This window comes from Phyllobates terribilis, unplaced genomic scaffold, assembly GCF_046119375.1.
Source record: "Phyllobates terribilis strain yellow unplaced genomic scaffold, ASM4611937v1 Scaffold_2__4_contigs__length_985480577, whole genome shotgun sequence".
In the NCBI taxonomy this organism is placed as follows: Eukaryota; Metazoa; Chordata; class Amphibia; order Anura; family Dendrobatidae; genus Phyllobates; species Phyllobates terribilis.
The window spans coordinates 865190643-865205786 of record NW_027362762.1 but is presented as its reverse complement, the minus strand read 5'-3'; the positions used below and the strand labels follow the sequence as shown (position 1 = coordinate 865205786).

The 15144-nt window shown below is 42.1% G+C and overlaps 1 protein-coding gene across 1 annotated transcript in view; it reads right to left on the bottom strand.

Moving 5' to 3' along the window:
• Nucleotides 1–13982: 13982 nt before the first annotated feature.
• Nucleotides 13983–15144, bottom strand: part of TRPV1 (transient receptor potential cation channel subfamily V member 1) — a 52012-nt gene continuing 50850 nt past the window's right edge. The window contains exon 15 of the mRNA XM_073670789.1: nt 13983–14309. Within this exon, the coding sequence (XP_073526890.1) occupies nt 14152–14309 (158 nt within the window). The 3' untranslated portion in view covers nt 13983–14151. The remainder of the gene's footprint in view (nt 14310–15144) is intronic.

Sequence of the window (15144 nt, the reverse complement as noted above, 5' to 3'; positions counted from 1 at the left end):
GCCTCCTACTGGTCCTCCCGGTCCGCTCGGTCACCTCCGCCTGGCTCTCCTCCCTTCCCACAGGTCACGCAATATGGTTTAAACCAGTGTTTCCCAAACTCCAGTCCTCACGGCCCCCACAGGTCATGTTCTCAGGATTTCCTTAGTATTGCACAGGTGATGGAAGAATCATCAAGGCATCAGGAATTCTCTCACATGTGCATCACTATGGAAATCCTGAAAACATGATCTGTTGGGGGCCGTGAGGACTGGAATTTGGGAAACTCTGGTTTAAACCATATCTGGCAGGCTTACAGGAACAGTGCTTTAGGCTAAGTGCCCACGAAAACATGACCTCTTGGGGGCTGTGAGGACTGGAGTTTGGGAAACACTGGTTGAAACACTGGAGATGACAGGGAATTTGCCACCAGGTTTTTGCTACCCGATCGAGGAGCAGCATAATGTAGAGACAGGGATGTACATTCCAACGATGTGTCACTTTAAAAAAGAGTTTCAGCGATGTGTCACTTACTGGGCTGCTTGCTGCAGTTTTGATAAAATCACTGTTTTCTCTGCTCCAGATCTAGCAGTTCTCTGAATACTGAGCTCTGTATAACCCCGCCCACACCACTGATTGGCAACTTTATGTGTACAATGCATAGGCATAAAGTTGCTTATCAGTGGTGAGGGCTGAGTTACACAGAGCAGGAGGACTACATGGTACGAGACTACTAGTCCTCTAGTGATAATCTCCTGCTGATAAAACACTGATTTTATTGAAACTATAACAAGCAGCCCAGTAAGTGACACATTTTTGGAATCAGACTCTCTGTCTCTACATTATGCTACTCTCAGATTAGATAGCAAAAACATGGTGACAAATCCGATGTAAATACTGCATAGGGTTTCCATAATTAACACAATAAACTTGACAAACCTGAAATCGGTGTATATTATTATATCATTCGTAAGATATGATTACATAAGAATATTTTTCCTTTAGCAATTTTAACTTTAATTATTTTGTGATTCTGTTATCATTTGGACAGGGTGGAAATATAAAATACTTTTCTCTGTTGTCATCCATCATGTCATGTTCCATGCTTCCTGAAAGAACTGTGCCTTCCCATATACGTGACAGCCGAATATACCATGCTTATATGAATGATTCAGAACGTGCTTGTAAGTAGAAAAGAATGTATCCTAGCTTGTCCTTTGTAGTGTTCAGGAACATGCACGGCCCCGGCTGCTCGTCACACCGGCACTGACACTGCACATGTGCATACAAACATTACAGCAGCTGTGTTGAAAATCTTATGAAAACAAAAAGAACTTGAATTATTTAAAAAAACAAACAAACAAAAAACAGCTTTTGGCATGTCATGCTGCTGACCGCCCAGGTGCTAAGACACCCATCAATTGCCAAAATCGAGGGGCAGAATTGCTCAGCTGAGTGTTGTGCCTCTTCATTTCCGAATGGATCCACTTGGTTCTCGCCCCCGTACACAACATCTTCGCAGAACCCAATGTGCGGCATCTCACCGAACTATTAAAAAGGAGCTGTGAAAAAATTACCATCACAGCTCTGGGATCTAAATAATGGCATCTGCTGTCTGAATTATTGGATTTGGTGTCTAAATTATGGGGGTCTGAATTTTAGGATTTGGAAACTGATGATGTTTAGATTTAAAGGGGTATTTCCATCTCCAAGATCCTATTCCAATATGTAGTAGGTGTGATAATAATAATAATAATAATAGCAAATATTGTGGGGTTTCCATATTTAATAGGTTGTCCTTAAATAGCCATTTACAGATAAAACGACAATATTTACAAAGTCTAGATATGATTAAAGGAGTATTCCAATCTCCAAGATCCTATCATAATATGTAGTAGGTGTAATAATAATAATATTAGCAAATAACTCTAAGTAGAAATGTAGCATAGTTCTTCTGATTCACTATTTAGCTTTCCATGTATACAGGGCATTGCAGTAGATTAGGTATCCATGTTTATGACCACTAACAACTAACTATATTAGTGGTCGTAACCTTGAATATCTAAGCTACTGCAATGCCCTGCACATGGAGTAACGACATAGCGAATCAGAAGAACTATACTACATTTCTACTTGGAGTTATTTGCTAATATTATTATTATACCTACTACAGTGGTGGCCAAAAGTATTGGCACCCCTGCAATTCTGTCAGATAATACTCAGTTTCTTCCTGAAAATGATTGCAATCACAAATTCTTTGGTATTATTATCTTCATTTAATTTGTCTTCAATGAAAAAAACACAAAAAGAATTGTCCTAAAGCCAAATTGGATATAATTCCACACCAAACCTAAAAAAGGGGGTGGACAAAAGTATTGGCACTGTTTGAAAAATCATGTGATGCTTCTCTAATTCGTGTAAATAACAGCACCTGTAACTTACCTGTGGCATCTAACAGGTGTTGGCAATAACTAAATCACACTTGCAGCCAGTTAACATGGATTAAAGTTGACTCAACCTCTGTCCTGTGTCCTTGTGTGTACCACATTGAGCATGGAGAAAAGAAAGAAGACCAAAGAACTGTCTGAGGACTTGAGAAACCAAATTGTGAGGAAGCATGAGCAAGGCTACAAGTCCATCTCCAAAGACCTGAATGTTCCTGTGTCTTCCGTGCGCAGTGTCATCAAGAAGTTTAAAGCCCATGGCACTGTGGCTAACCTCCCTAGATGTGGACGGAAAAGAAAAATTGACGAGAGATTTCAACGCAAGATTGTGCGGATGGTGGATAAAGAACCTCGACTAACATCCAAACAAGTTCAAGCTGCCCTGCAGTCCGAGGGTACAACAGTGTCAACCCGTACTATCCGTCGGCGTCTGAATGAAAAGGGACTGTATGGTAGGATACCCAGGAAGACCCCACTTCTTACCCAGAGACATAAAAAAGCCAGGCTGGAGTTTGCCAAAACTTACCTGAGAAAGCCTAAAACGTTTTGGAAGAATGTTCTCTGGTCAGATGAGACAAAAGTAGAGCTTTATGGGAAAAAGCATCAACATAGAGTGTACAGGAAAAAAAAAGAGGCATTCAAAGAAAAGAACACGTTCCCTACAGTCAAACATGGCGGAGGTTCCCTGATGTTTTTGGGTTGCTTTGCTGCCTCTGGCACTGGACTGCTTGACCGTGTGCATGGCATTATGAAGTCTGAAGACTACCAACAAATGTTGCAGCATAATGTAGGGCCCAGTGTGAGAAAGCTGGGTCTCCCTCAGAGGTCATGGGTCTTCCAGCAGGACAATGACCCAAACACACTTCCAAAAGCACTATAAAATGGTTTGAGAGAAAGCACTGGAGACTTCTAAGGTGGCCAGCAATGAGTCCAGACCTGAATCCAATAGAACACCTGTGGAGAGATCTCAAAATGGCAGTTTGGAGAAGGCACCCTTCAAATATCAGGGACCTGGAGCAGTTTGCCAAAGAAGAATGGTCTACAATTCCAGCAGAGCATTGTAAGAAACTCAATGATGGTTACCGGAAGCGGTTGTTCGCAGTTATTTTGGCTAAAGGTTGTGCAACCAAGTATTAAGCTGAGGGTGCCAATACTTTTGTCTGGCCCATTTTTGGAGTTTTGTGTGAAATGATCAATGATTTGATTTTAGCTTCATTGTCTTTTGTGTTTTTTTCGTTGCAAGCAAATTAAATGAAGATAATAAGACCAAAGAATTTGTGATTGCAATCATTTTCAGGAAGAAACTGAGTATTATCTGACAGAATTGCAGGGGTGCCAATACTTTTGGCCACCACTGTACATATTGGGATAGGATCCTGAAGCTAGGAATACCCCTTTAATCATATCTAGGCTTTGTAAATATTATGGTTTTATCTGCAGATGGCTATTTAAGAACAACCTATTAAATATGGAAACCCCACAAACATCTGAACACTTAGCTGGGGTACACTATAAATACATATAGCTCATTCAATACCCTAGAATTAATTGAATTAACCAGCACAAAAAAATACCCCAAAAAATAATATGATTTTTTTTTTTGTACCGATTTGTTTAACCCCTTAATAACATCTGACGTACTAATACGCGTCTGTGCCCTGGGACTTAAGAGCCAGACCCGTATTAGTACGTCATCGCGATCGCGCGCGCACACAGGCTGTGCGGGCGCGATCGCCGCCGGGTGTCAGCTGATTGTCACAGCTGACACCCGGTACTATGTGCAGGGAGCGGTCACGCACCGCTCCCAGCACATTAACCCCCGCGATGCTGCGATCGAAGTCGATCGAAGTCGATCGCGGCATTGCGGGGGCAAGGGGAGGTGATCGGCGATACTCACCTCCTCTTCCGGCTTCCAGCGCAGTCTGCAAAGGCTTCTCGGGTGTTGCCATGACGACCCGATGTCGTCATGACAACATCCGGGTCACCAGAGAGCAGGAAGATTGCTTGGACATGCGCAGTGCATCTCCAAGCAATCTTCACACTGTGCACTTCTGACAGCCTTCATGGCATAGGGATGGTGCTCCATTCCTGTGCCATGCAGGCGATCAGAAAAAAAAAAGTGAAAGTCCCAGAGTGGGACAAAGTAATAAAGTGTATAAACTGTGTGAAAGTGGAAAAAAAAAAAAAAAAAAATGTGCAAAAATATTATAAAAAAATTAAAAAAATAATACACCAAAAATAAAAATATAATGTACCCATCAATAAATATTATTATAAAAAAAATAAAAAAAAAATAATAAAAGTACACATATTTGGTATCGCCGCGTCCGGAACAACCTGACCTATAAAACTGTCCCACTAGTTAACCCCTTCCGTGAACACGGTAAAAAAAAAAAAAAAAAAACCAAGCAAAAAACAATGCTTTATCACCATACCGCCAAACAAAAAGTGGAATAACACGCGATCAAAAAGACGCATATAAATAAAAATGATACCGCTGAAAACGTCATCTCGTCCCGCAAAAAACAAGCCGCCATATAGCTCCATCAGCCGAAAAATAAAAAAGTTATAGCTCTCAGAATAAAGCGATACTAAAAAATATTTTTTTCTATAAAATAGCTTTTATTGTGTATAAGCGCCAAAACATAGAAAAATGATACAAATGTGGTACCGCTGTAAACGTACTGACCCGAAGAGTAAAGCTGCCTCATCAATTTTACCACACGCGGAACAGAATAAAAAAAAAAAAAAAAAACAATTCCTGAATTGTTGGTTTTTGTTTATTCTGCCTCCCAAAAATCGGAATAGAAAGCGATCAAAAAATGTCACGTGCCTGAAAATGGCACCAATAACAACGTCAAGTCATCCCGCAAAAAACGAGCCGTCACATGACTGTCTGACAAAATCTGGAAAAATTATAGCTCTCAAAATATGGCGATGCAAAAACTAGATTTTACAAAAAATGCGTCTTTTAGTGTGTGACAGCTGTCAGTCATAAAAACCCCATATGATTCTGGCATTGCTGTAATCACACCGACCCGAAGAATAAAGTCGTCTAATCACTTATACCGCACAAGGAACGGCGTCAAAAATAAACTCTTGAGTTAGGATTGGGCTAGGGTTAGGGCTGGGTTTGGGGCTAGGGTTGTGCTGGGGCTAGGGTTGTGCTGGGGCTAGGGTTGTGCTGGGGCTAGGGTTGTGCTGGGGCTAGGGTTGTGCTGGGGCTAGGGTTGTGCTAGGGTTAGGGCTGGGGTTGGGATTTTTTTCAAAAGTAAGAAAAAAAGATGACGATATGGCGACTAGTGTTGAGAGCAAGTGCTCGCTACTTGAGTTTGCATCGGGTGCTCTGGTATGCATTTAGTATCGTGGGTATTTGAGTGACATGCTCGAGTCTCTGCCCCATATGCTTCGCGGCCAAAAAACTTTACGGGGATTGCCTGCCATGCACGAGCGATCCCCGCATGTTTTTTTTTGGGTGTCTAATAACCGTGAAACATGCGGAGCAGGGACTCGAGCATGTCACTCGAGCACACGCTGTACATGGTGCATACCTGAGTACCCGATGCAAACTCAAGTAGCGAGCACTTGCACTCAAGAATAATGAAAACTTATTCAATATGATGACCTAACGTAAACAAATAATGTGCCGTACCTCTGGGTTCAAAATGTTCACTATACACCTTAATAAAATCTTTGAGGGGTATAGTTTCCAAAATGGGGACACTTGTGGTGGAGCTCCACTGTTTAGGCACATCACGGGCTCTCCAAACGCGACATGGTGTCCGCTAACAAATTGAATGGAAAATCGGCTCAAATTGTTAGCGGACGCCATGTTGCGTTTGGAGAGCCCCTGTGTGTCCAAACATTGGAGCTCCCCCACAACTGACCCCATTTTGGAAACTAGACCCCCCAAGGCACCTATCTAGATGCATAGTGAGCACTTAGAACCCCCAGGTGCTTCACAAATTGATTCGTAAAAATGAAAAAGTGAAAATAAAACACTTTTTCATTTTTATGAATCAATTTGTGAAGCACCTGGGGTTCCAAGTGCTCACTATGAATCTAGATAGGTGCCTTGGGGGGTCTAGTTTCCAAAATGGGGTCACTTGTTGGGGAGCTCCAATGTTTGGGCACACAGGGACTCTCTAAATGCAACATGGTATCCGCTAACAAATTGAATGGAAAATCGGCTCAAATTGTTAGCGGACACCACATTGCGTTTGGAGAGCCCCTCTGTGCCCAAACTTTGGAGCTCCCCCACAAGTGACCCCATTTTGGAAACTAGACCCCCCAAGGCACCTTTCTAGATGCATAGTGAGCACTTGGAACCCCCAGGTTCTTCACAAATTGATTCGTAAAAATGAAAAAGTGAAAAAAAAAACACTTTTTCATTTTTATGAATCAATTTGTGAAGCACCTGGGGTTCCAAGTGCTCACTATGAATCTAGATAGGTGCCTTGGGGGGTCTAGTTTCCAAAATGGGGTCACTTGTGGGGGAGCTCCAATGTTTGGGCACACAGGGACTCTCTAAATGCAACATGGTATCCGCTAACACATTGAATGGAAAATCGGCTCAAATTGTTAGCGGACACCACATTGCGTTTGGAGAGCCCCTCTGTGCCCAAACTTTGGAGCTCCCCCACAAGTGACCCCATTTTGGAAACTAGACCCCCCAAGGCACCTTTCTAGATGCATAGTGAGCACTTGGAACCCCCAGGTGCTTCACAAATTGATTCGTAAAAATGAAAAAGTGAAAAAAAAAACACTTTTTCATTTTTATGAATCAATTTGTGAAGCACCTGGGGTTCCAAGTGCTCACTATGAATCTAGATAGGTGCCTTGGGGGGTCTAGTTTCCAAAATGGGGTCACTTGTGGGGGAGCTCCAATGTTTGGGCACACAGGGACTCTCTAAATGCAACATGGTATCCGCTAACACATTGAATGGAAAATCGGCTCAAATTGTTAGCAGACACCACATTGCGTTTGGAGAGCCCCTCTGTGCCCAAACTTTGGAGCTCCCCCACAAGTGACCCCATTTTGGAAACTAGACCCCCCAAGGCACCTTTCTAGATGCATAGTGAGCACTTGGAACCCCCAGGTGCTTCACAAATTGATTCGTAAAAATGAAAAAGTGTTTTTTTTTTCACTTTTTCATTATTACGAATCAATTTGTGAAGCACCTGGGGGTTCCAAGTGCTCACTATGCATCTAGAAAGGTGCCTTGGGGGGTCTAGTTTCCAAAATGGGGTCACTTGTGGGGGAGCTCCAAAGTTTGGGCACAGAGAAGCTCTCCAAACGCAATGTGGTGTCCGCTAACAATTTGAGCCGATTTTCCATTCAATTTGTTAGCGGATACCATGTTGCATTTAGAGAGTCCCTGTGTGCCCAAACATTGGAGCTCTCCCACAAGTGACCCCATTTTGGAAACTAGACCCCCCAAGGCACCTATCTAGATGCATAGTGAGCAGTTGGAACCCCCAGGTGCTTCACAAATTGATTCATAAAAATGAAAAAGTGTTTTTTTTTTCACTTTTTCATTGTTACGAATCAATTTGTGAAGCACCTGGGGGTTCCAAGTGCTCACTATGCATCTAGATAGGTGCCTTGGGGGGTCTAGTTTCCAAAATGGGGTCACTTGTGGGGGAGCTCCAATGTTTGGGCACACAGCAGCTCTCCAAACGCAACATGGTGTCGCTAACAATTTGAGCCAATTTTGCGTTAAATTTGTTAGCGGACACCATGTTGCATTTAGAGAGCCGCTGTGTGCCCAAATATTGGAGCTCCCCCACAAGTGACCCCATTTTGGAAACTAGACCACCCAAGGCACCTATCTAGATGCATAGTGAGCACTTGGAACCCTCAGGTGCTTCACAAATTGATTCATACAAATGAAAAAGTGTTTTTTTTTTCACTTTTTCATTGTTACGAATCAATTTGTGAAGCACCTGGGGGTTCCAAGTGCTCACTATGCATCTAGATAGGTGCCTTGGGGGGTCTAGTTTCCAAAATGGGGTCACTTGTGGGGGAGCTCCAATGTTTGGGCACACAGGGACTCTCTAAATGCAACATGGTGTCCTCTAACAAATTTAACGGAAAATCGGCTCAAATTGTTAGCGACACCATGTTGCGTTTGGAGAGCCGCTGTGTGCCCAAACATTGGAGCTCCCCCACAAGTGACCCCATTTTGGAAACTAGACCCCCCAAGGCACCTATCTACATGCATTGTGAGCACTTGGAACCCTCAGGTGCTTCACAAATTGATTCATAAAAATGAAAAAGTGTTTTTTTTTTTCACTTTTTCATTGTTACGAATCAATTTGTGAAGCACCTGGGGGTTCCAAGTGCTCACTATGCATCTAGAAAGGTGCCTTGGGGGGTCTAGTTTCCAAAATGGGGTCACTTGTGGGGGAGCTCCAAAGTTTGGGCACACATGGGCTCTCCAAACACAACATGGCGTCCGCTAATTATTCAAGCAAATTTTACAATCAAAAAGTCAAATAGCGCTCCTTCCCTTCCGAGCCCTGCCGTGCGCCCAAACAGTATTTTTTCCCCAAATATTGGGTATCTGCGTGCCCAGGGGAAATTGCACAACAAATTTTGGGGTCCATTTTTTCTTGTTACCCCTGTGAAAATAAAAAAATTGGGTCTAAATTAACATTTTTGTGAAAAAAGTTAAATGTTCATTTTTTTCTTCCACATTCAAAAAATTCCTGTGAAGCACCTGAAGGGTTAATAAAGTTCTTGAATGTGGTTTTGAGCACCTTGAGGGGTGCAGTTTTTAGAATGGTGTCACTTTTGGGTATTTTCTGTCATAAAGACCCCTCAAAGTGACTTCAAATGTGATGTGGTCCCTAAAAAAATGGTTTTGTAAATTTTGTTGGAAAAATGAGAAATCGCTGGTCAACTTTTAACCCTTATAGCTCCCTAACAAAAAAAAATTTTGGTTCCAAAATTGTGCTGATGTAAAGTAGACATGTGGGAAATGTTATTTATTAACTCTTTTGTGTGACATATCGCTCTGATTTCAGGGCTTAAAAATTCAAATTTTGAAAATTGCAAAATTTTCAAAATTTTCGCCAAATTTCCGTTTTTTTTCACAAATAAACGCAAGTGATATCGAAGAAATTTTTCCACAATCATGAAGTACAATATGTCACGAAAAAACAGTCTCAGAATCAGGGGGATCCGTTGAAGCGTTCGAGAGTAATTACCTCATAAAGTGACAGTGGTCAGAATTGTAAAAATTGGCCCGGTCATTAACGTGCAAACCACCCGCGGGGCTTAAGGGGTTAATTAATTCTAGGGCATAGTAAGTGGGGGCAAAATACAAAGAATTCTGACAACCCCTGCATCATGGCAGGCCACAACCTGATAAACAAAGTCCTGTAAGTGTCCTTTAAAAAGAAATGTCTAAATGTTGGTAATTATGATTTTATATGGGGTATATGGAAATGATCTCCTAGTACGGAAAGTGACCTCCGTGATCTTGGATCACCACCGATTTCCTGAATTAACACTCCGTCAGGCGCAGCTGATCTGACAGGCACAGCTCAATTAGTTTCGTTTCGCTCTCCTCTCCAAATTATCAGAAAATGTTACCCCTTGACAGATATTTCCTGTCTTTGCTCTTTGAAACCTGATCTCACAGTGTTACAGCAGACCTGTCGAGCAGATCTGAGCTTTGTGGCTTCTCAGGCTCACTGCGCTTGAACTCTTCTCATATTTGAAGGTTATTAATTTCTCTTTTTATTCATCACAATTGTTATTTAGCTTGTTTTATGAATGAATAATGCAACGATTGTGGGAAATAAGTAGGGTTTTCTTAGAAAAAAGAGGGGGGTGGCCTCTAAGACAGATTGCGACCTAACACGTACTTTCTCTCTCTCTTGTTCTCTCTCTCTAGTTTTAATGTTTAGTTATAGTTATGTCATGAAAACTGGAGGCTATTTGGCGGTAGTTGAGAAATTTGGTACTTTTTGTTTCAATATGTTTATGGTTATTAAATGTTTTTTTTGGCATCTGATTTTGTGTACTCTATTTTAATACATCCCTATGAAGGTAACTGATTACTTTTAGAGACCAGAAATTGAGATAATTAGATATTATAGATGGTTTTATAATGTGTGCCCATCAGACGTGCACCCGACGGAGGGTTAGTAGGGCTGTATGGAGCTTAGATCCCTTTGGCACTGCTCAGAGATTTCTGTCACTATAAATCTGATAAAACATTTTAAGGGTTCGTGTAGACAAGCTGATAACCCTTTGAATGGTGGCTGATGGAATCGCAACTAACAATTAGCAAACGATGTCAGAGAAGTGTTTATATAGCAAGAGAATCGTGAATAAAGTGGTTGAATAGCGATCGTTCCACTCCTATTTGCTGGTATAATCACTGAACGAGCGAACGATCTACATTTACATTACACAATCTTTTAAAGATGAGCGAGAATTTTTTCATTCACCTAAACTATTGTATGTACGATGGACGGGCATTTTTGGACACATCGTTCAGTTGTTCCATTCATTGGAATTACACAATTATTCTGAACATGACAGATTATCGGCCAGTGTAATCGAGCCTTTAGGAATGGTCAGGAATTTAATTACCTATGAATGGGCACATAAGGGGATTTGCAGAGTGGAAAATGTACATATGAAGTTTCTAGGGATACGGTATATATATGTTCCACAGTTCTTTTAAGAGTGCAGTCAGATGGCCGTATACCAGACGATCGCATCGCAGTGCACAGACTGGCGGAGAGCCGCCGTCCAGTCCGTGCACTGCAATGTGATCGTCATCCGTGTTATATGGCTGTTTGACTGCGCCTTAGGGAGAGAGGACACCCGAGGACTAACAATGGGAAGATTGCAGAGGGTGCAGGAAATTGTGAGATGCACAACAAAATATTCTACTTTATTTTGTAAGAGAATTTAGGTATTTAAAATTATTTGATGGCTGGAGACTAAGGTTGGGTTCACATAGCGTTTGCCCCTACGTTCAGTGGCTCTGTTGGGTCTTACGCCTGAACCCCCTACAAAACAGGATTCAGACGTATGTGCCGACAGGGCCATTGTCTATAATGATGCAGACTAAGTCACTGTGTATTCTGCCGTGCATCATTTTCGGCTGTATACGTCTATTGGAGGCGGGCAGCAAGACATAGTCAATGTAGTAGCCAAATGCTATGTGAACCCAGCCTTGATGTTGTGTGCCTATCGGGTGTATCTGGAGCAGGCAATGTTTTAGACCAGTGTTCCCCAACTCCAGTCCTCAAGACCCACCAACAGGTCATGTTTTCAGGATTTCCTTACTATTACACAGGTGATGGAATTATTGTCTGTGCAGGTGATGTAATTATCACCTGTGCAATACTAAGGAAATCCCGAAAACATTATCTGTCGGTGGGTCTTGAGGACTGGAGTTGGGGAACCCTGTTTTAGAACATCTGAAAACAGTGCAAAAGAGATATAAGCAGAGGTTTCACTATGGAGGGTGCAGAGACCGCGGTTGTACCTGCACCCTGGAGCCTTGAGTGACCTAAAATGTCCCTCTTGTCCACATGAGAAGACCCGTGATAGTTGGGACCTTGTTGGAGATTTTATATGGGGCCCACAAGCTTCAAGTTATTCCACTGGGTATGATCTCACTATGCAGTCCTTTCATTCTTGAATCAGTGATGGTATAACATCACTTACTTTATCAATGTAATCTCCATAATATCAGAATATCTCTTTTAATTTCCTTTCTGCTTGATCTATGGTACTCGTAGACATTTTGGCCAGTTCATTGTTTCACATGTGGTAAGTTGGTAGCAGGGATGCTATAGGATATGTACGCATACACCATGTTTGAGGTATTTTTTGCCCATGTACTTTTCAGTAGTGTATTGAGTGCTTTTATTAGTGTATACATTACATAACATAGCACAGATGCGGTTTTCTATAGGAACAGTTGTCTGAACATTTCCCTGATTTATTTCCATCAATAAACCACATATCCGTGGTTTTCTTTTCACAATACCATAGTTCCCAACCACACCACTCACCACTTTCGCCTGGACTCATCTTGTTCATCGGCTGTAATCAGAGGAGAATCTTGGTCACAAATGCTAATTTTCCCTGCAGCAACCCTGCAGGGGAGATCGGTATTACAACTGTTCTATTGGAATCAATTTGCAACCCATATCTTTTTGGATATGGTGGGTCAGGTCTTTGTAATGTTCTTTGTAATACAATGTTCTTTCTTGATGATAGATGAGAGACTTCAAAGGAGGCACTGGTTATTAACACCCTAATAGGGAATGGCTCACAACCTTATATAATTTGCTTTATCTGCTAGGCTCCTTGTCTCTGGTGACTCGGCGGTCTATCTCAAGCTCTTCTGGCAATGTTACAGCTTGGCAGAAGTAAAGAGCTGGCATTCCCATCATAGAATAATGTGTCGAAATAAACAATAAAGGCATAGTTAACGTAGAGGAATTAATTGAATCATTTTCATATCAACCTCTAAATCGCTTTAATAATACCCGAAGGTAATCCTTTGCGAGTCAGGCCCATTCAGCTTGTGTACAGAGGCATTATATAACTTTGCTGGGCTTATATCTTATGGCTAAGCTCTTATGCTGAGCGACGTCTTGACAGTTCATTATAGGGATGATCAACCCAACTTCTTACATGCACACACATTCATATATATAGTATGCAGTCATAGCAGCTTGCACCGGTTCACACTTGCTTTGTTCTGTTAGGAAGTCCTGGTCATTTTTTTTTTAGTATACTATTCAAGGTGGTGCCTGCTTCAGTATCTGACTAAGCACTCCTCCCATCAGCTCAGCCTAAGGCTGTTTTAAAGGGAATCAGTCAGGTGATTTTTCATAAAATGTTAGAGTTGGAGGGTTGGAGGAGACCTCCAGGGTCATCGTGTCCAACCCCCTGCTCAATGCAGGACTCACTAAACCATCTCAGACAGATGTCTGTCCAGCCTCTGTTTGAAGACGTCCATTGAAGGAGAACTCACCACCTCTCGTGGCCGCCTGTTCCACTCATTGATCACCCTCACTGTCAAAAAGTTTTTTCTAATATCTAATCTGTATCTTCTCCCATTCAGTTTCATCCCAATGCTTCTCGTCTTTCTTTGTGCAGATGAGAATAAAGCTGATCCCTCTACAGTATGACAGCCCTTGAGATTCCGTAGCATACTAGTTGTATACTGAAATAAGGTTTGGGCAGCCCTTTCAGAATATGTAACTTTTATTGCTCTACCTTGTCCCATTGTCTTGCTGTAAGCTCCGGACAATTCATAGTGTTGGCTAGTCAATCCAAAGTATATACTGTATGTACCCACACCCATAATCCCACCCACCCCTCTGCACCGGCTTCAGTGATAGTAAAAATCTTGCACATGTGAGATGCCTTACTGAGAGAACAGGAGCACAAAAAAGGACCCGCCACCACGGCTATTGATTCTAACCTGATAGTATAGTCTCTTTATTTCAGTAGGGATAAGACAATGATAAGTAGTTTATTTCCATTAGTGAAACAAATATTTGACCTTCTGCTTTGCGTTCTGTTAACGTTAAGGAAATGTATCTTATTCACATCAGAATAGATGACTGACAGACCAGGATTATATTGGTTACCTGTGGTAATTACTCTGTAATTCACCTGATGGAATAAAGCTAAAAATAACATCACATCGTACTGGATGATGTACCACCAGCCTGTCCAGTCTACAGTGGCTTAGCTGTCCCGTCCTCGTATGATTCCTGTTCCGGTATACCCTCAGATATAGGTTGCAGCGGTACACCAGTCTCCCCGGGCTCTTTGACTCTTTTTCCTTTGATGCTGAATTCTCTTATATGTGGTACAAAGACCTTCCATGTTTTTGCTAAGAATAGAAGGATGAGAAAATCCTCATTAATGATGTCTGAGTAGAGGAGAACATTTTAAAGGTTGATAGGACAGATTGCACGTCCAAGGTCCAGTGAACCGCTGTGCTATGACTACCACTTATGAAGGAAGACATAATCCTATGCTAAATTCTTAAGGTCCCCATACACAATACATGAAAGTCAGCCGAATTAGAGACGGGTCTATCATATAGGTATGGGGCCTCCTACCTCTCTCCCAACAGACAGATGGTGCTGCAGAAGGGAAGGATTGGACAATTATGCCCCCCCCCATACACTTTAGATAGCGGTCGGCCAAATGATGGTTCGTCTGATGGTTTGACCGGCAGCTATCTCAGCCGACTCCGCAAAATAGAGGAGCACTCACCCTGTCGGGCGCTCCTGTGTTCTCTATGAGAGAGCTGCTACCAGATATCTCCAATGGCGGTCTATCTCTTAGAGAACTAAAGGATAGGCAGTCCGAAATAAGACATGCTGGATTTTTTTTTATCCCCGAACATCATCTGTTGGCCGAACCCCTCTAATGTGTATGGGGGGCTCTAAAATTCCAGTTTCCAGTCTTTCTAGTTTCAAGGGAGATAAGCTTTTGATAGCCTCTGATGATCGTTCAAGCCAAGTGCTCATGTTTGTGTGAAACTCGAAATAAATGGCTATCTGCCAAACAATCATTCTTGACCAACAGCTATCTCATGTGTATCACCAGCTTTATGCTGGCTGTATACAAAGGATCCAAAAACATCCCAAATACCATACTGATTACTTTCTTAATATAACTTGATAAAGGTTAAGGCTCTGCATAGACATAAGGGGTTA